This window comes from Camelus ferus, chromosome 14, assembly GCF_009834535.1.
Source record: "Camelus ferus isolate YT-003-E chromosome 14, BCGSAC_Cfer_1.0, whole genome shotgun sequence".
Taxonomy (NCBI): Eukaryota; Metazoa; Chordata; class Mammalia; order Artiodactyla; family Camelidae; genus Camelus; species Camelus ferus.
In genome coordinates this window covers 24,382,233-24,404,491 of record NC_045709.1, presented here as the reverse complement: position 1 = coordinate 24,404,491, position 22,259 = coordinate 24,382,233, and the positions used below count along the sequence as shown (strand labels likewise).

The window sequence follows — 22,259 nt, the reverse complement described above, 5'->3', positions numbered from 1 at the left end:
TCAAAAATCTCCCAAAAGAGAAAAGCCCAGGACCAGACGGCTTCACAGGTAAATTCCACCAAAAATTCAAAGAAGAATTAATACCAACTCTCCTTAAACTCTTCCCTCCACCCTCTCACAAAAAGAAGGAATACTTCCAAACTCTCCCTGTGAGCCTAGTTACCACTCTGACAAAGACACAAGAAAACTACAGGCTAGTATCCCTGATGAACACAGACGTAAAAATTCTCAAAAAAATACAAGGAAACCAAGTTCAACAGTGTATTAAAAGCACTAAACACCATAACCAGGTGGGATTCATCCCTGGGATGCAAAGCGGTTCAACACATGCGAATCAATTAACGTGATGTAAACTGGTACAGTGGAAAACAGTATGGTGGGTTCTCAAAAAATTAAATATAGAATTACCATTATGATCAAGCAATTTCACCCCTGGGTAAATACCCAGAAGAATTAAAAGCAGAAATTGAACAGATATTTGTACAGCAATGTTAACAGCAGCATTATTCATAGTAACCAAAGGTAAAACAACCCAAATGTCCAGCTGCAAGCCAAGGGATGCCAAGGATTTCCAGAAACCACTATTAGACAGGGAGAAAGCACGGCTCAGCTGACACCTGGACCTCAGACTTCCAGCACTGTAAGAAAATACATTCCTGCCGTTTCAGGCCTCCCAGTGTGCATGTATTGTTACAAGCACCCTGGGAAGCTAACACTGTCAAGGGAGCACCTGAATTCATAGCGCCAAACTGCTTTTCAAATTTCAGCTTAGGACCTCATCACTAAGAGAATTCCTCTTCTAACACATCTTTGACCACAATGGGTCATTTAATCAAAAATTCTTATGTGGTATATTTTTCACATCCTTCTCATTTATTTTGCTAGATTAATAAGAATTGTTTCAAATAGTTTAGATATAATCTTAAAGATAAAGCTGAATCACTGTACATTTTTCCCCATTTATAGACGCAAACTTACCTGAGTTTTTCCAAGGCATTTTCTCGTCCAATGCGAAGTTTAGCTAAAGATGTGTTCTCAGCTTTAAATTTTTCTATTTCTGTTTCCAATTCAATAACTTTCTCTCTCAAAACTTGAGATCGAGCACTGTCACCTATAAGCCACAAATACCGAACTTCACAAAAAGCTTTCAGCAGCAAAACAATAGCTAGCTATTATAAGAGCCAAAAACCTGGTAAACTCCTGTACTGTTGAAGTGCATTAGAAACAATGCTTCCAAAAACAAAGAGAAAAAAATTTTAATGGCCTAACTTTCCAGATGAAACAGTCTAAATTTAAGAAAGAATCAAATTATTCTACCTCAAAAGAGTATCAATCTGATGACAAATTAACATTATATATAAAAAGAAATCATTCAAGTAAATTTTTTAAACCAATATACATAAATAGCTTAAGAACATAAGTATTCACAAGAGATCTAAAGCACGAATCAACACCAAAGTTAAAGTTTCCCCCAACTAATTATGACCTTCTTCCGAATTAAATTTGCTATTTAAAAGAATAGCCAACGCATTCGTCTTTCAACTACCCTTTTGGAGAAAAGCTCTGATTTATGTCACAAGAGTAAACAACATGTATGTACCCTCTGACCCATTTTTAAAACCCTAATTAAAGAATAAACTTATAAAATCATTTATTTTTGTATACGATATGTATTGCAGTGTTATTTCTAATAGTGAAAAATAATTTAAGTGTCCAATATTAAACAAATAAATGAATAAAATTATGCTACATTAATATAATTCTCTGCAACCATTTTTAAAGTACACAAAGGGTTTTAATGATATAGCCAAAGGATATTACACCTGGTCAAGCAGGATGAGGCAAGTTGCATGTCTCTACCACATTAAAAATACACAGGAAAAATGACTGGAAAGAAATATCCCCAGATGGAAATCAGTTACCTTTGCATAGCTTAGCTATAAACATTTTTGCTTCTATACTTTTTAAGGTTCCAAACTCCCTGGAAAAAATACTATTTTTAAAATCAGAGTATTTTTGTAATAGCTTAAGTTATAACATATTATAAAGCACCTATGCTTTGCTAAACATTCAGAGTTTATAATACAACATGATATAATGGAAAAGTCTTTTTCAATATAAGTTTAAAAAGTCACATCACATCAACTATACAGCCATTAAATAGAACGAGACAAATGTATGTGTATTAGAACAATCTTCAAAATGTATTATAAGCAAGGCGCAGAACAGTATATAAAAGGCATGTTTCCACTTGTGTATAAAGGAGGATCATATACATGTTCACACATATGCATGGAGTCTTTTACTGGACACAAATGAAATGGAAAAGGTGATGACTCCAGGAAGTGGACTAGCAGCCCAGGTCTGGAAAAAGAAGGAAACCTGGAGCTTACTGTACATTTTCTTAGTCATATTTAGCAGATTAATGCATGAGGTAGGAAAAAAGCTAATTTTAAAAAGTATGCACACACAGAGGTTCACTCTACAGTAACCCAAACCATAAACCAGGTATTCCCTGGTTATAAAAGAAACTTAAATGTCATCTCACTTTATAATGAATTAATTTTAAAACCCTGAGAATAAGACAAAGGCAAAAACTTGAAAAATCTGAAATCACAACTGTTTCAAATCTCTCATACTACTGACTATTACATTATTTAGACTCACAAATCAAAACTGAACAAATCACCTACTAGACTTCCACTGAGCAACAAGGTTAGGATTTTAATAAGCATTCTGAAAACACACTGATAAAACATTAAACTTATAATATTGCATTACATATTTCACAATGCTCTGACTTACCATGTGGTTGGTCTTGACTTATGTTTAACCTGGGTTCATTTCCCAAGCGTGGATCCGATTTCGATTTTGGTTTCAAAGAAGGGAAGAACTTCACCATCAGATCTGAAGCAGGAGGAGGGCTTGTGCCCCTACTGGACCTGCCCACGTCTTCTCCCTTCTTGACCAGTGCAACCTTCCTTTTCATCGTTTTGTCCAGGACACACGTTTCACTCTTATTGGGGCAGGCTGTCTGGGGAGTCCCATAAATGGCTTCATTCCCAAGAATAACATCATGTTTAAATGAATTCTCTTCAAGGTCGGTCCAAGTTCTTTCATCATCAAAGTCAATTTTACTCACAGATGAGTGTCTTCTTGAGGAATCAGAAATTTTATTTCTCAAGCTTTCTATTATGACAGACTCATCACTACTGTACTCTTTATCAGACAGATCTAAATCAACGTCTCTCCTTTTATCTTCTTGAGTCCTGGTGTCCCGAAAAGGTCCCTTATCATCACAGACTTGGGGACTATCTTCTCTGCTGCTGAAACTCCCTTCTTGACCCTCCGGTATTGGTTTTACAGTGACATCAAGTTGTTTCTCAGAGTCAGTGCTCCCATCACTGTTCACAACACCCTCATCATCGCCTGCATTCCACCCAGTCTGACTGTCACAGGTGCTCATCTGGAACGCTCGCCTACCGACAGTGCGGGATCGCTCCCGCGTTCCATCAGGTGAGGACACAAAACCGAGCTGCCCGGGTGCCACCTCACACCCACCCTTACCTTCACACTCAGCTCGGTCTGGATCCTCACTTTGGTGACCCTGACCAGTGGGATCTGGTGGGGCTGTCTTCTCTTGCTGCACAGCTTTGACAGGTGTCGAAGACAGCCGGTGACCTCTGCAGATCTGCTGGTCCCTCTCTAAGATCTTCAGTACAAATGAGGAATTACTGGAAAATGATATTTCATCAGCAGCTTGTTCTAAAAACAAAAATTCATCTAATTCCAAATTTTCCTTTTCCTTTTCCCGTTCCCAAGTCTCTAACTTTTTCTGAAGAGAAATGTCAAGAGATGATTCTGACTCTTTCAAGGTCTCACCCATCGGGCTCCTAGAAGCCAAGGAGCTGACCAGCCCTGTCGAAAGAGGAAGTCTGTCTTTATCTTGTGTCTTATTCCGGATTTTGCAGCTCATGTCACGAGGCTTTGTACGTTCAGGTACATTTTCTTTATTATTAGATTCTACTTTCTTTTCTAAACTGATCTGGTCCCTAGGGTGCCCATCACACTTCTTCCCTGCTGGGATTTTCAGTCCTGATGGAGAGAGACTTTTCCTGTTGTTACTCTTAAGCACTTTTGGCTTCTGATGGAGTGTGACAGAACCACTCTTGGTTCCAGCTTTACTCTTTTTAACAGGAAGGTTCTCTGCACACAGTTCTTTGTTTATAGGAGCAGTTTTCCGCTGGATTTGCTGTCTATCTAATTTACATACAGGTGGATCCTCTGAAGCACTCTGAGTGGTCACTAGTTCACCTTCTCTCCCTTTCCGAATCTTAGATTTAGCATTAGTAAACCTAGCTAAACCTTCTCCTCGTTTTAAGAATGGCTGTTTCGGTTTTACTTTGATGAGCAAGGATCCTTCTGCTTCCTAAAATAAAAGAACAATATTTGGATTAATTCTGGTATATCCAAGCAATTGCAAAGTTATTATTAAAGCAAATTACAAAGAAATCTCTAAAGCCTTAGATAATTTAATCGAATAGCTGAGATGCTAACCCTTAGCTGCTTTTGTTTCAGTTCTTGTTCTTCCAGCCGAATTTGTTCTTCTAAGTAGTCTTCAAAAGTCTGTTTCCTTTCTCTAATGGCAGCTTTAATAGGCCTAGTCATAAAAATAAAGTTATTTAACATGCAAATCGTGATGTGAATACTGTACACTTAGTGTGCCTGATACAGACAGCCTCAACTGAGAACTTTCCTTTTTCAAAGTCACAGATGCCACTGGAGAATCTAATAAAAGCTACAATCCCACTCCACCTCCCCAAATACAGAAATACACAAAACTCTGCACGTGACTTGAAGAAGCCCCTCTGAAGTCCGTCTGCTGCTCTTAGATTAACTTCTAAAGCAACATATTCAGTATTTTTTTAAAAATTTCAAAATTAGTTCATTAAATACACATTCTTTATGATCCTTAATAATACAAAGTAAATCAAAAAAGTCATTCGCCATTCCATAACATACACTGAAATATTTGAATATTTAAGAAAACAATGAGCAACCTCATTACTGACATTTTGTTTCTGACATAAAATTTTTAAATTCTGTAACCACACTTACTCATTATTTGTAAGTGATACCATATGTGACACTACAATATATGATTTGTTTTTCTCCTCTCCAAAATAGAATTTACCTATTTGAGAAGAAAGTTTTATCCAGGTATTTTCCTAAGGTAAAGAAACTTTGCTCAATTCTCCCAATACAATGTCAAAGCTACTTTAACTGATATATCTCCCCAATCTCTTTCTGTTGCTGACAATACAAAGTAAGTTTCTCCCAATACAATGTCAAAGCTACTTTAACTGATATATCTCCCCAATCTCTTTCTGTTGCTGACAATACAAAGTAAGTTATATCTTCAACCCTATACTTAAAAGCAAATTCAAGCAAAAACAAGAAAACCATGGATCTTTCAAATAAAGACAGTGCCAATAATAATGACTATTATATTAAATTCCTTTCAACATGGATGATACCTTTCTTCAATATTAACCACTTCTGGGGAATCATCAATTTTTTTCAAGTTCATATCACCACCTTCCTGAACCTGTTCCATCATTTTCTCCAAATATGGTAAAATACTTTCTCCTAGGATAAAAATTAGGAACAATTTAGTTCAAAAAAAGCAGATTAAAGTTTTAAAACTTGAGAATTTTACAAATTACTATGCTAAAAAAAAATTAGTTAAAAGTAATGTACGCCATCTTTTCTGACCACAACAACATGAAACTAGAAATCAACCACAGTAAGAAAAATGAGAAAAAAATGATTACATGGAGACCAAACAACATGCTACTAAAAACCAATGGGGCAATGATGAAATCAAAGGGGAAATTTAAAAATACCTTGAGACAAATGACAATCACACAAATATCTATGGGATGCAGCAAAAGCAGCCCTTGGAGAGCAGTTCATAGTGATACAGGCCTTCCTCCAAAAACAAGAAAATTCTCAAATAAACAACCTAACATACCACTAGAAGACTTAGGAAAAAGAGAAGAAACAAAAGCCTAAAGTCAGAAGAAAGGAAATAATAAAGATCAGAAAGGAAATAAAATCAAGACGTAAAAAAACAGAAAAAAAAAAAAAAAACAATAAAATCAAGAGCTGGTTCTTTGAAAGGGTAAACAAAATCAACAAACCTCTGGCCAGTCTCACCATGAAGAGAAGACAGGGGACCCAAATAAACTAAGAAATGAAAGAGAAGAAATAACAACTGATACCAAAGAAATACAATAAACCGTAAGAGAATACTATGAACAATTATATGCCAACACACTGGACAACCCAGAAGAAATGGACAAGTTGCTAGAAACACAGCACACCAAAACTGAATCAAGAAGAAATAAGTAATTTGAACAGACTGAACACTAGAAGTGAAATCGAATCCGTAAGGAAAAAACTCCCCGCAAACAAAAGTCCAGGACCAGATGGCTTCACTGGGGAAGCAAAGGAAAGGAAATGACATTCAAAACAAAAAGACAACCTACAGAACGGGAGAAAATATCTGTAAACAATGCGATCGACAAAGGCTTAGTTTCCAAAATACACAGACAGCCCATACAACTCAATAGCAAAAAACCAAACAACCCAATCAAAAAACAGGCAGAAGACCTAAATAAATACTTCTCCAAAAAAGACATACAGAAGGCCAACAGGCACATGAAAAGATGCTCAACATCACCAATTATTAGAGGAATGCAAATCAAAACTACAATGAGGTTATCATCTCACACCAGCTAGAATGGCCATTATTAAAAAGTCTACAAATAATAAAAGCTGGAGAGGGTGTGGAGAAAAGGGAACCTTCCTATACTGTTGGTGGGAAGGTAAACTGGTGCAGCCACTATGGAGGACAGTATGGAGGTTCCCTTAAAAAACTAAAAATAGACTTACCATATGATCCAGCAATCCCACTCCTGGGCATATATTTGGAGGGAACTCTAGTTTGAAAACATACATACACCCCAGTGTTCTCAGTAGCACTATTTATAAGAGCCTAGGCACAGAAGCATCTAAATGTCTATCAACAGATGACTGGATAAAGAAGTTGTGGTTTATATACACAATGAAATACTACTCAGCCATAAAAAAGAATGAAATAAAATGCCACTTGTAGCAACATGGATGGACCCAGAGATTATCATACTATATGAAGTCAGTCAGACAGAGAAAGACAAACATCATAGGGTATCACTTATATGTGGAACCTAAAAAATAAAACAAGTGAACTTATCTACAAAACAGAAACAGACTCTCAGACACAGAAAACAAACTTAGTTACCAGGGTGGGAAAGGTGGTGGGGGAGGAATAAATTAGGAGTTTGGGACTAGCAGATACAAACTACTATGCTTAAAGTAGATAAACAACAAGGTCCTAGTGTATAGCATAGGGAACTAAATTCAATATCTTGTAATAAACCATAATGGAAAAGAATATATATGTATACATAGAACTAAATGACTACGCTGTGCACCAGAAACTAACACAACATTGTAAGCCAACTATACTTCAATTAAAAAAAGAAAAAGAAAAGTATTGTATGCCAAAGGTTTGAGAACTCCCAAAGGTTTCTTTAATATGATAAAGAAAATCTTCAAAACTCTAATTAAAACCTAACATTCTTCAAAAGGTTAACATTGGGGGAAAAAAATACTGTGGGCTTTGCTAAGTTAAAAAAGACTAAAGAGTTATAACTGAATGTTAAACTTGATTGGATGCTGTTTTTGAAAAACACCTTTAAAAGGCATTTTTGGGATCACAGAGAATTCTAAAATGCATTTGCATAGTCAATGTCCCTAGGCATAATAATAGTACTGTGGTTATATAGAAGAATGTCCTAATTTTTGCTTGATGTATGCTGAAATATTTGATATAATACAATGTCTGCATATTATTTGCAGTGAAATCACCCAGCAAATAATACACAGCTGTAAAGAGAGATATAATCTTAGGCATAGGTATGTGTGTGTGTGTGTGTGTGTATATATAAAAGTATAAAAGCATATAAAGACAAACAGGGCAAAACATCAACTGTTGCATCTAGGTGGTGGGTATACTGGTTATCACTGCAGTGGTCTTTCAGTTATTCTGGATGTTTGAAATTTTCCAAAATAAAAGGTTAAGGGAGTGTATTGTTTAAAAAATAAGGAAAAGATATTTGACCTTTCCATACCAAGGAATTACTCTAAATTAGGAACAAGATATTACCCACAACAGCGCCCAATCCTAAGTAGTAAGTGTAGACATCTTCTGTAATATCAATTGTGTTTTTCTATAACTTACTCAAGAGAATATATTCATAAAAACACCGTAAAAATCGAAAATTAAATTAAAATTAAAAATGCTGCAATGACTCAGTCCTACCACAAAGAACATTAAATACTGATATATTACTCCATGACTGGCATAATGATGACAACCATTACAATTACGGTTACAAAGACCACAGAACATAACATACCATTTTCCCATGAGTGGGAAAAGAACACAATTCATTATACAATATTCTATGATTACAAAATGGGGGGGGGGGGGGAGCAGGGGCCAGGGAGTGAGCACAGAAACAGGACTTTAAGGGAAAAAAAAAAAAAAAAAAAAAAAAAAAAGACCAGAAGAAAATATACTAGACACGCCACAAGAACTCCATGGGTTTAGACCATCAGACACTGGGTGCCGGCTCTGGCAGGAACGTGCTGGGTGCTGGGAATACAGACGTGCAGTGAAGACTGTCTGGGCTGGGGATTTCTTTTACAAGTAACAACTCCCATCACCAACCTCCTGCTCCCGTCTCACATCTTCTATCATGTGCCCACCACCAGCACACACACTATAAATCAACCCCAAGCTCCTTCAAAGCTCTCAAAGAAAGAGAGTACACGCAGAACTCACTGCCTCCCTTTTTGAAGACCCCACGCCACCACGCAAGGTTTGAAGTCAGCACGAGTCATCCTGCAATCTGCTCTTGGAAAGTCCCAAACTCTATGTCCAGTTCTACGTCCAATCTAGGCTCAGTGGCTATGCAACATGTAGGACCTCACAATTAAGGCCTCAGGGGACAGAAAAAAAACCAGAAAGGACTCATCGTAGAACAACTACGCAACCCTGTCAGTTAACTACAGAGGAGAGAAAAGTAAGTAACTCACCTACAGGATGGTCATGCTTTTCTTCCTTCAAATCCTTTTTTTTCACAAGTGCTTCTTGATATTGTGCCTCATAAAACAAATTGGAAGAAGCACCACTTTCTGAAGTTAAGACAAAATCCTGATGAGTAGTTTTACAGAAGTTTTGTTTATCGGGTAAAATGTTGGAAGGGTGTTTTCTTTCTTGGGTTTGATTCTGGTAGATACATGAAGGTAGGAAGAGCCTGATTTTCTCCACAGCGGTTGAATTTCCTGGAGATCTGTACTTCTGGCTCTGGTCATCAGGCAGTGGAGTCAAACCTTGCAATTAGAAAAATCAACAAAACTAACTACTTCCTATAACATTTTCTATTCTACTTGCTACAAAATTTTCTCCAAAGTAATACAAGTATTTCTTCCCCTCATTAGGAAACTATGTTTTAACAAAAATTTTAATGGAATTTTAGAAGTCCAAAGTGACCTTCGCATAATTTTGATTGAGTATATTTATTTCACAATTCATGTGCAGACAGTTTGTACACAGTAGGGCTGCAGCAACGCCTAACTCAGGAAGGCACCATTCATGCTCCACCATGAGCACTGCCTGGTGTCTCTGCAGCCCTGTAACAAACACAGTTAGGGGGAGAGCACCACTGTATGTAGTTACAACAATCTGAAGTGTGCCCTAAGGACCCACAACCGCTCTCACAACATATAAAGGTAACTCCCCACTGTAAACAAAACAAAGACAGTCCACTGAATGGGAGAAAATATTTGCAAACGATGTGCCTGACAAGGCCTTAATTTCCAGAATATACAAACAGCTCATATAACTTAATTAAAAAAACCACCCAATCAAAAAATGGGCAGAAGACCTAAACAAGCATTTCTCCAAAACTACAATAAGGCATCACCTCACACCAGCTAGAATGGCCATCATTAAAAAGTCCACAAACAGTAAATGCTGGAGGTGTGGAGAAAAGGGAACCCTCCTGCACTGTTGGTGGAAATGTAAACTCATGCAGCCATTATGGGAAACAGTATGGAGGTTCCTTAAAAAACTAAAAACACACTTACCATATGATTCAGCAATCCCACTCCTGGGCATACATCAGGAAGAAACTCTAATTCGAGAAGACACATGCACCCCAATGTTCAAAAGGAGGACTATTTACAATAGCCAAGACATGGAAGCACCTAAATGTCCATCAACAGATGATTGGATAAAGAAGCTGTGGTATATTTATACAATGGAATACTACTCAGCCATTAAAAAGAATGAAATAATGAGGGGAGCATACAGCTCAGTGGTAGAGTGCATTCTTAGCATGAACAAGGTCCTGGATTCAATCCCCAGGAGCACTAAAAAATAAAATTAAATTAAAAATTAATTAAAAAATACATAAGGAAGCCTAATTACCTCCCCCAAAAAAAACAAAAAAAAATTTTTTTAATGAAATAATGCCATTTACAGCAACATGGATGGACCTGGAGATTGTCACACTTAGTGAACTCAGTCAGTCAAAGGAAAATACCATATGATATCACTTATATGTGGAATCGTTTAAAAAAAGGACACAAATGAACTTATTTACAAAACAGACTCACAGACACAGAAAACAAACTTACAGCCACCAGGGGAAAGAATGGGGGCAGTGGAGGGATAAATTGGGAGTTTGGGATTTGCAGATACTATATATAAGATAGGTAAACAAAAAGGTCCTATTGCACAACACAGGGAACTACATTCAATATCCTGTAATAGCCTATAATGAAAAAGAATATGAAAAGGAATATATATATGTGTAACTGAATCACTATGCTGTATACCAGAAATTAACACAACATTATAAACCAACTATCCTTCAATAAAAAAATAAATTTAACAATAAAAACAACCAAAAAAGTAATCAAACTTAAAAATAAGTCTTCCCTTTAGGTTACCATTAACATGGTAAACAGGAGGTGGAATTATGGGTGGCTTTTCTGTTTTGCACTTTTCTATAGTTCTTAAAACTTCATATTACTTTTTTGCCTCTTTTGTTTCTTTAGTCTCTGCTTTTGAAATAACCCGATAAACAGAGAGAAAATTCCCCTTCTATCTAACTATAAGACAATTCTTGGAGGACAGATGGCAACACCAGCCACCCTGCCTGCCGCACCAGCCCCTTGAAATCCTGCTACTTAACTATCCCTCTGTTCTCCCAGACTGTCTCAATTAAACTTGGAACTGAAGACACAATGAGAGGTGTTTCATTAAAACACCCATCTGCCTCACCACAGCCCACAAATAAAACTGGGAATAAGGTAATTCCTCACTGAGTATCACATTCAATCTCCCTTCCTTTGAAACAATACTCTCATGTAAGTATTTTTGACTAATGGTTATCCCACTTCAGCATGAAGACAACTATGACAAAAGAGCAAATCCCAAAGCAACAGTACTCAATGGGTGGTCTGTAAACCCCTGGAGGTCTCCAAGACTTTCAGGGCATCCACCAGCTCAAAGCTATTTTCATGTAATACTAACACATTATTTGCCTATTTCTCTATGCTGAAATATGCACTGATAGTGCAAAACCAAAATGGAAACTTTCTGGTGACATCACTCAGAAGCAGGCTAGGAGAGCAGCAGTGACTGCTAGCAGCCACTATGTTCATCACCACCAAGTACTCACAGTTTAAAAAAAAAAAAAAAATATATATATATATATATATATTTTTTTTTTACTTAAGAATGTCCTAGATAAAGTAGCAACATTAATTTTTTAATTAAATTTTAACCATTGACTACATGTCTTTTGAACATTCTGTAGGACAAAATGGGAAGTATGCATAATGCATAAATCACTTCTGCTGTAAGCCGAGACATGGGCTGTGAAATTTTTTGAGCTATAAGCTCAACTAGCCACTTCTTTCAAAGAACATCATTTTTACTTGAAAGAGTGAATGACAAACTGTGGTAACTTAAGCCTCAGTCCTTGGAAGACATTTTTTCAAAAATGAAACAGGTGAGCCAGTCACTTCAAGGAAAACAACTGACAGTATTTATCTGTTACCAGTGATAAAATTTAAACTTTCAAGTAAAAATCAGAATGTTGGAAAACATGTCCGTCACCAGGAGCTTGACAGCTTTATAATACTTCAAGACTTTTATGATGAGATCTGTAGTAGAATTAATGGATATAATTTTTTAATATTACATAATGAAATATGTCAATATTTCAAAAACCTATATAACTCAGTGAACCATTATTTCCCAAATAACCAGTGCATGATGAAAAATCCATTCAAAATGCCAAGATATTCTAATATATTTTAATGTGATAGAGTACAAAAAACTCACTAACATGATTTCAGGTTCCATACTGTGAATGACTGTTAGACAGTTAGATAGAAATGAGCACCAGGCAAGGGGAGAGGAAGAGGAAGGGAGCAACCCAGAAAATAGCAGTACACCTGCGCTCAGGATAAGGGGCTCCAAAAACTTCCTTTCTCTAAGTGAGGGCCAGAGGAAATGCCAGCTAGGATCAAACGCTGTGGCTGCACAGCAAAGAGAAGGACCCAGCTTAACTTGACATAATGCTCATTATAACGTAATTAACATTTCAGTTTGAGCCCCACCCACAGGTTTCTCCATGTGCACCATGGAGCATGTGTAAAAGAGATGGACATACCTGAGCACAGGAACGTGAGCCGTCAATCAATCAATCAATCACCAAAAAAAACGTCCCCTAAGCCAGGATATAAACACAGGAAAAACAAAGGAGTGGTGCCATTTTTCCCCTCTTGGGTTGGCCCAACCCCAATTCTCGGGGGTGTACTATATTTTACTGCCTTTTAACTTCACTAATAAAATCTTCTGTTTATATCACACACTCTGTCTAAAGTTAAAAATTCATTTTTTTCAGGTGACTAAGAAGCAAGGTAACTTTTATTGCCCTCGTCCCAATAACATAACTACTGAGAAATAACTACTTACTGAGTTTGGGTGCAATATTAAAGAAATAATCATAATTATTTGAAAAGGCTATTAAAATACTCCTCTCTCCTTTCTCCAATTACATATCTACGTGAGGCTGGAATTTTTTTCACATACATCAACCAAAACAATACAACTGAAGAGATGGCATGAAAAAGCAGATAGGAGAATCAGCTGAGTTCTTTAAGCCAGAAGTTAAGAGATTTTCAAAAACAATAAAATGATGCTACTCTTCTCATTAATTTTTTACAAAAGTTTTTCATTAAAAAATGTTATTTATGATAACATATAATTGGTTATTATTTTAAATGAACTAGTTTTTAAATTTCTAAGTTTTAATTTCTAATACAGTAAATGTCAATAGCTACATCCCATATAAACAAGCTCTCTGGGGTCCTCAATAATTTAAGAGTGTTAAAGGGTCCTGAAATCAAAATATGAAAACTGCCCAAAAGCAAATGCTCCAAAACTCCATGGAAGTAGTTCTTATATGAGTAACTCTGAAATCTGCTTCCCCATTGCTCTGCCATAGTGCTGTTTCCACCTTAAAAACGATCACAGGCTATTATTTCAGTGATCCTGATTATTCTTCTTATGTATTTCATAAAGGAACCCTGAACCACTCACTATTTCAAGATACACACCATGCTCTCTATATTCTCTAAGATAAACATCCGAATTCCCTAAGCCATTCTTCATTTGCTACGTTTCTCATCACCCCATTCCCACCACTCCTGGTGGACCATCCAGCCACACTCTGCACACTCATTTGCCAATATCGTCTCTTCTTCGTATTCTCAATGTCCAGTGCAACCTCTGAACAGAACAGGTGCTTTCCTGAACCAGTAAAGTGCATCTCTTAAAGGGCCACACCAAGAGGCAAACACATCGCAGATCACTGCTTTTCAAACCGTGGGACAAATCCATTTTCTCATCAGAGGCAACAGGTCATGACTGGCATTTTTTTTAATAACATAGAATAAACAAAATAGAAAATATCCTTGCTACCTGCCAGGAACACCAGTAAGAACTGATTTATGAAATTTCTTTGAAATTATAAGCCATGATTTAAAAATGCTTTTGTTACTATGCAGTATACTCAAAAAACTTTCCAAACTACTGCTCCAGATCACATTTCAAGCAGTTTTCCCCCAATAAGAACATCACGCTTTCCATTGACCGGGCTAGCATACTACAGAAGAACGGCCCTTGGCCACCACAGAAAGTACTTCTGTTTTGGCTCCTCAGCTGAGCAGAATGGCTCAACACATACTCACCTTTACCACCCTGAGCAGTTTCATTCCTCAGGCAGGGGCTGTAAACCAGCAGCCCCAGGCCAAATTCGGCTCTTGATCTTTTATTCTGCTGGGTCTTTTTAAAGTTTTATTTTATTAGTAAATGTGAATGCCTTCAAGCAGGACACATGCTCCAGAGTGGCACAGATCCCCCCGTCCCAATTACACCACCATCATTTCACAGTTGTCTGTCCGGCTCCTAAGGAAATTGGGAGTTTGCAACATAGGATAGAGAAATGGTAGAAATAACCATCAAACAAGTAAAGGTAAGAAATGTATGTATTGTCTACAGTTGCGCTAACCCAAGGCCTCATGTAAGCAAAAAATACCTGGGAGTGTATTCTGCCCAGACACCATCGTAAGCAGCTTCTCTTGTTCCTCCATGAGTCTCTGTAGTTGCTCTAACTGTTGCCTCTTCAGCTGTTCCTGCTTCTTCTGTTGTACTTCTTTCAGCTTTTTGAACATAAAATGAACTCTATTAAACTTCGTATTTCTTTATGAACCTTCACTCCTTACATTCATCTTAATCCCTCCCACCTTTCTTCTAGTATCTTCTGTAATAAAGTGTTTCAAAGATGGATCTCTAAGTAACTAAATCTGCCACCAAATCTCTAAACTTTCAACTAAGAAACAGAGAAAGAATCAAAAATCTTTTGATTCTTAAAGTAGGATAGGTATCAGCACATTTATCACCAGCTTTTCCTCCCTAATATCTGATCAACCATTTCTAACTTAATTTTTACAAAATGAGGTAGAAACTTAAAGACATTGTTATCTTGAGTGTTACATTTATATCTTACATATTAAACATGTTTTTATGTTTTACATTAAATAAGAGGCAAAATATGGTATTATGAGGATTTTACAGTAAAGGGGGAGAAACAAAAAGACCTGGAACAGGTGACTTTTCATCATAAAGAGAAACCTGCAATAACACAAAAACGTATCACATCAAATCCTGTTATACCTGCTCGAGCTTTTTAAAAAGAGGGTCTTTATAAGCAACTTCTTTGAATTCACTGGTAAGACCTGAGATAAAGCCATTTCTGTTATCTTCCCAGTGTCCAGGGGCATCCTGACATGTCACCATTTGTGGTTCCTCTTTAGTTAAAGGAAAGACTCTATGTGTTTCAGTTTTATCTGATTGTAACTTATAAGGGCTGTCAGACTCCGATATCTGTTCTTCATGAAGTGAATCTTCTTCACTTATACAGCTGAAGCTGTTTGGAAAATGTGTGGCTTTCACAGGAAAGCTGGAAGAAATGTTCACATTTGCCTGCTTCTCTTCGTCTGCTTCCAAAACAGGAAATCCACGATTTAATATGACCCCAGCCCGAGAAGAACTGGTCATCCACCGGGTTAAGAAGTTCTGCCCACTGTTTAACTCTGAAGAGGTTGGCATCAGGAACATTTTATTTTAGTCCAATGACACTACTGTGTTTAAAAAATGTGAAAGGTAGAAGAGCTATTAATTTCCAATACCTGTGTAAAGAAGAGAAGACACCCAACAGAATGTATTAGTTAAAGCTATTCTTAAAAAAAAAAAAAAAAGCTATTCTACCCAACATGAACTCAGCACAAAAATCTACTGAATGCTTCTTATACAAAAAACTTTAACTAGCAAAGCAATCAGGCAATAAGTTACATATTTTTCTGGAATATCTTAAAAATACCCAAATTGAGGGAATCAAAACCTAAGCTCCCTTCCAATTTAATCATTCAGTTACTGACGAGTTTATACAAGTGCTCCATCAGCTGACCTAAAACGACGGAAGCTAAAGCACCTTCTTAGCCATGTCGTTACCAAATGAGAAACAGGCCACTATCAGTATCAAATATCACCAGTTTAACCACTTTTATGCTTCCAACCCCAGTCCAACATTGCTTCTTTGCCTAACTGGAGAACCCGTGTTCTCCCCAGTTCCAGAACAAAAGTCACCACCACCCCCATGGCTACTGGGCACTGTCTCCTGGAGCCCCCTTACTTTCTCTTCTCCCGTCTAATGCCTCACCCACCAGGTAGTCCCTCATCTGTATTCCTAGAAGTCTCAGACATCACTATCTCAGCATTCACCTCATTATTAGTGGTATTTTGCTTTTGTGTTCATAATCTACCAAGCTGTGAGTTCCTTGAAGACATCTGTATATTCACCACTGTCTAGTACCATCCATCCCTGGCAGATAAGCAAAACTTGATAAATATCTGCTAAAATTAAGTTAAAGTTAAATCAGAACTAAGGTTATATTGTCGAAAACAATTCCATATTATGAAGTATTATTTGAGTTCATTTGATGTTCAACAGTAAGAACATCGATTCATAACATGGGACAGCTATGCCGTATGAATCACACTCTAAAATAACCAAATTCATACTGCAGCTCTATCCCTGTATGATAGATAAACTTAACCGGGACATCAGAGAAGACATGCTCTTATTTCACTCAACTAATACTCACTGTGTTCTTACTCTGCCCAGTACTGCTTTAGGCACTGGGTAAAGTCAGGGTCTTGTGGGGAAAATACACACAAAAGCGAATTACACAATATGTTAAATACTAGTAAGTGTTAAAGAGGAAAAAAAAAGCCACGTGGGGACTGGAGATTACAAATGTAGACAGGGTGCACAGGAAGGCCTCAGTCTGAGGACAAAATTAAGGGTCTGGTGGAGGAGGAGCAAGTGGTACAGCTACGAGACTCAGAGTCAGACCCAGCTACCCAGACCTCGTAACCTCCATCTGCAGGAAGCCCCCTCACCAAGTGCTCCACTCCTCCAGACAACCACCAGTTGTCACAGTTCCATCACTACCATCTACCTCAAATCTTCCAGGATTAATCTCTTTAAGTATTTAAGCCACTACATCAGCCACCCTTTATCTCTTATACTCTAATCTCCACGCATGCGCTTATTCTGTCTCCAGCTCCCAGTGCAAAACCACTCACTGTGCATCACCAGCAAAATCTATTATTCTTAACCTCTCCTCTCACCTCCCTGAGAACACTTGAAACACCTGAGAAAGACTAAAAACTGTTAACACCCAGTGTGAAAAAGAGGAACTCTTCCATAAAATTTACTTGGGAGTGTGAAGTATAACCTTTTGAAGAATTTGACAATATCCATCCAAAATGTAAATGTACAAAAACTGACTTGGCAATTTCACATCTAGGCATTTTGTGCTATATTGGCAGTGGCTTACAATATTTGTAATAAACTGAAATTAACTTAAATGTCCACTAACAAGGGAGCAGCTAATTATGGTGTTCACATTATGCAACTACAAAGGATAACAAGAAAACTCAGTAAGTACTGATTTGAAAGTACTGAATATATCCAAGATATATTGTAAACAGGCAAAGGCAAAGTGCAGGGCAGGGTATAAGAGATAAAGACAAAAAACTCAACTGCATAGACCTGTGCTGTCCAATATGGTAGCCAGCAGTCACTTAATGGGCTACTGAGCTCTTGAAATGTGGCTAAAGTAACTGAAGAACTTGACGTCACTTTACTAGCTCAAAATCTGGAGTTAATAAAATTTTAAAACAAGAGACTATGTTTCCTTTGCTGCTTCATTCCACCATATGACACACACTGAAAATACTTGTGCTCTAGTTTCTGAGGCATAAGCCTGGAACAGTATCACAGACACAGTTGTTAAAACTGTTCAGTATGTATATGCAAGTGCTATGAATCACCAGTTTACAGAACTGTTCAAAGAGAGAGAAGACAGCGAACTTAATGACACTTTTTTGGTTTTGGTTTTTGCCAATGTGCCCTAGTTGAGTTCTGGAAGTTTCAACAAGGGCTTATCGTACTGTGAACTCCAATTAAAGATTTTTCTAGGAACAAAAGGATTGCTTACAAACCATTCAATAACCAAAGATAAAAATGGCAGTGTGATTTATTTTCTCACTGATACCACACTTTGAGAACCACAGCTATTAGAGCATTAAAAAACAATGCTGCTATAGGCAACAACATGGATGAGTTATGTTGAGTCCAAGTCTGACATGAATATTGGATGTTTCCATTTAATACGAAGTTCAAAAATTGGCAAGATAAATCCATAGGTACAGAAGTCAGAATCATGGTTATCTAGGAAGCTGGTACTGCTGACAGGGAAGGGGCTTCCGCCTTCAAGGATTACAAAGATGTTCTTTTTCTTTACCTGGGTGGTGTTTACACCGGTGTATACAATTGGGCTGTACACTTAAGACTAGGGCATTTTTTTTTAATTAGGGCACTTTTACTGGATATCTGTTACTCCTGAATAATTTTTAAAAACTGCTCTAAGCAAGTTAATTCTTTTTGACTTGAAAGCCTACCTAAAAAGGCAACAACTCTTCATCAAAATCAACCAAGTAAAAACCAAGTAAATAACCTCAGCAGGAAACTTCTGAAATCCAAATTTAGGAAAAAGACAAGCTCCAAGGTCATTTTCTAACATCAAAAACTAGAAAAGGTCCTACTAGACTGACCAGTGCAAACACCGCTGTGATGCAGCACTCGAACGTCTGCATCTTTCCCCACCTCAAAAAGAAACCTCCACTGCTTCCTTCGATTTCACTACTATGATCCCAAAAGCATATTCACAGTCAACGTGCAGTGTAAAAATACTGTTTCCCCTTAACTTGTTACTTATCACTTATTCTGAGGCCCCGGCATATGCAGCAAAATGCCTAGAAAGGATTAGCATGTGGACTTTGATTTTCCAGATACTAAACCTGCTGGAAACAAACCGACAGTCTCTAACTTCCCACGAGCACTACGTAAAGCAGAGTGAGGAGGAAAGAGAAATTCTCCGCATCGTGAGGCGGTGAACGTGGAGGCAAACGACTAACTCGGAGCCACCCTCGCGCCGTGGAGAGCACCGGGCTGGTCTGGGAGGTGAGTTACCAACCACGAAACCACGAGCCCACAGCAAAGCTCCCAAAGACGCACCTGCGGGAGGGAGACGCAGCGACGCGCTCCTCGCGCCTCCACAGGAGCTCGGGGCGCGGCCGAGACCACGGGCGGCGGGAGCTGCGAGGCCGCCGCGAAATCGAGCTCGCGGGCCCGACACTGACGGTAGCTGCCCACGGCCGCCCGGCGCCGCTACCCAACGCCCGCCGCGCCCCGAGACCCGGCCGGTCCCTCCGCACCGCTGCCCTCCTGACGCAGGGCGGCGAACACGCCCGCTCCCCGGTCCTGCCCCGGAGAAGTCTCGCTACGCGGCCCCAACTCCTCAGTATACTCCCGCCGCCGCCGCCGCCGAACTTACGAACGAGCCGCCACAGCCGCCGCCGCCGCCCCGCCCCCTCCCGAGGGTTCCTGGGAAGTGTAGTTCCCCCCTCGGCCCGCCTGCGCCTGCGTGAGCGTGCCGCCGGGCCCACGCAAACTACAGCTCCCGGCGCTGCTCCGGCGATGCACTTCACTAGAGCCGACGGCCAGGCGTCTTCCTCCAGGGCGCGCGCGGGGGGCGGGGCGCGGCGGAGGGAAGCTGATCCAGGAGAGAACTTCCGGAACAGACCGCCCCCGCCCCCGCCTTTGAAATTTTGGCCTGGTGCCCTCGCGAGAAGTGAGCCTCTGCGTTTCCGGAAAAGCCAGAGGCGGACGCTCGGCCTGTTTGGCCCTTAATCAATGTGCTTCCGGCCGCTTTTTGGTTTTTGTCATTATTTTCTTCTTTGCCTACGTGTAACCTAGTAAAGGAGGAGGGCCTGCTGCCACACTATTTCACAGGCAAAGGTAACCTTGTGATGAATTCACGCCAAAAGCAGTTTTCGCTGGTCTTTGCTCGTCTAACGCGCGGTGGGCTGGCTGTGCGCCTACACGAAGTGCAAACTCAGAAAGCTCTACTGTTTTCTTAGTCGCCACCGCAGGGTGCCCCGTAGATGCTGACGCCGCACCGCAGGGTGCCGGCGTGTTCCCGCCCGGCTTTGTGACTGTTTAACACAAGCCATCTCAGATGGTCAAGGAAGTCGAATGACGTTCCGTTTGTAACAGCCCGTGTAATAGATGCAACAAACTACCACTGGTTAAAGTAAACTTAAAACACTCTTTACTAAAGATTGGGCTCCCCAAAATTGTTTTGCTAGTTACTTCAAAAATATACTTTCTGTAAATCAAGGTTTTGGTTTTGCTTTTTTTTTTTTCTTTTTTTTCGTTACGGTTGAGGAAATCAAACCCCAAGACTTACAAGATCACACAACTATTTAAGATGCCTTAGAAGGACCCAAATGCTCTTCCTCCTTTATGATAGTCCTTGGCTTGAAAGCTTGCCCAGAACTCTTGCCCAGAACATATTTTTCAAATGTGAGATAGTCACTATATTCTCTACTTTTTGTGCCTATATTTTATTCTTATGTTTTTATTCTAATGTAGTATCACATTGCTTACTGGCTGAATAAATGAGCCTTTCCACACTCAAATCTTAACTAGCTTTTAAATTAAGGTTATATAAATATTCACCTGTGGACCAGGTAATTCTCAGTGCCCACTAGGCTTGAAGGATTCTCAAAATCCATCACAAGGTGGAAGTAATAGAGGGGAGGAACTTCCAACTTCTCTTCTGCCAGACAGTGAGAAGTTCAGCTTCATTCAGCTGTTGCATCTTCAAGTATTACTGTGGAGAATAAGACTAAGAGCTCCCATACAGGGGTTTAGCCACCAATTATGCATCTGATACAATCCATTATGCCATCATAGGAGGCAGGAGAGCACTATAAAATAATGGTTAAGGGGCCATGCTTTGGAGTCTGGCGGGCCTGGAATCAAATCCTATCTTGATCACTCACCCTCTCAGAAACTGTCTTCTCATCTGGAAAGGGGGGATGTAATAAGGATACAGTTGGCCACCCTATCTGCGGGTTTCTTTCACATCTGCAGATTCAACCAGCCAAGGATAGAAGATTCAGGGGAAAAAAAATTACAGAAATTTCCAAAAAGCAAAACTTCAATTTGCTGTGCACCCACAACTATTTACATTGTATTTGCAGTTATTTACATAGTGTTTACATTGTATTAAGTATCATAAGTAATCCAGAGATCATTTAAAGCATATGGAAGATAGGGGTAGGTTATAAGCATCCTATATCATTTTACAGGAGGGACTTGAGCATTGAAGAATTTTGGTATCCATGGGGGTCCTGGAACCAAGCCCCTACAGGTACCAGAGGACAGCTGTGTCTACTTCATAGGATTGTCAAGAATATTAAAAGAATATATGTAAAAAACCAGCATAGTATCTACCATGTGGTAAAAAGTTAAAGAGGAAGGGTTTTCAATTTTTTAAATCACTTTACTTAGCTATGACTGACCTCATACAGAAAGCTATCTATATTTAGTACATATAACTTAAAGAGTTTAGAGGTACGTATTCACCCATGAAGCCATCTTCACAATCTATACCATGAACATACCCATCAAGGTGCTTTCGTTTTTATGACTTCAGCTGCTGATGAACTCACTTTGCTGGAAGTCCAGCTCTATAGGTCATGTCAAATGGTTTTACAAGATACAAAGTAATACTATGTCACTCTCACGTTATTTGGTAAGATTGTTAACATAGCTGATCTGGAATGAAAGATGTTCAGAGGGATGAGAACTTTTCACTGCTGTAAGAGTGGTAGCAGGGACTGTTCTGTCCAGAAAGGACAAGATTACAGGCCTGGCCGAGGGATGGTCCCCATGCCTGTGTCATCCAGGCTAGGAAGGGTGACTTGCAGGGTAGGGAGGTACACTGAGGGGTGTCTGAACAAAAAATACTGCAAACCATATCAGTAAACAAAGAATGCTGAAACCACAAAGTCATCAGCGGCTGCTGCC

The 22,259-nt window shown here is 38.9% G+C and overlaps 1 protein-coding gene across 5 annotated transcripts in view; it reads right to left on the bottom strand.

Annotated features, from left to right (window-relative positions):
- The window catches only part of CENPJ (centromere protein J), a 36,514-nt gene extending 16,723 nt beyond the window's left edge, over positions 1 to 19,791 (bottom strand). For 4 of the 5 annotated variants that reach the window (XR_004325828.1, XM_032496546.1, XM_032496548.1 and 1 more), the window contains exons 1-8: positions 19,398 to 19,710; positions 15,428 to 15,942; positions 14,790 to 14,913; positions 9,208 to 9,504; positions 5,538 to 5,649; positions 4,558 to 4,660; positions 2,806 to 4,429; positions 979 to 1,111 (exon numbers count right to left, since the gene is read on the bottom strand). Coding sequence is in view for 4 of the 5 variants with exons in the window: in XM_032496546.1 (XP_032352437.1) it covers positions 979 to 1,111; positions 2,806 to 4,429; positions 4,558 to 4,660; positions 5,538 to 5,649; positions 9,208 to 9,504; positions 14,790 to 14,913; positions 15,428 to 15,871 (2,837 nt within the window). In the remaining variant the exon portion in view is untranslated. The other variant, XM_032496547.1, reaches the window with a different exon arrangement.
- Positions 19,792 to 22,259: the final 2,468 nt, after the last annotated feature.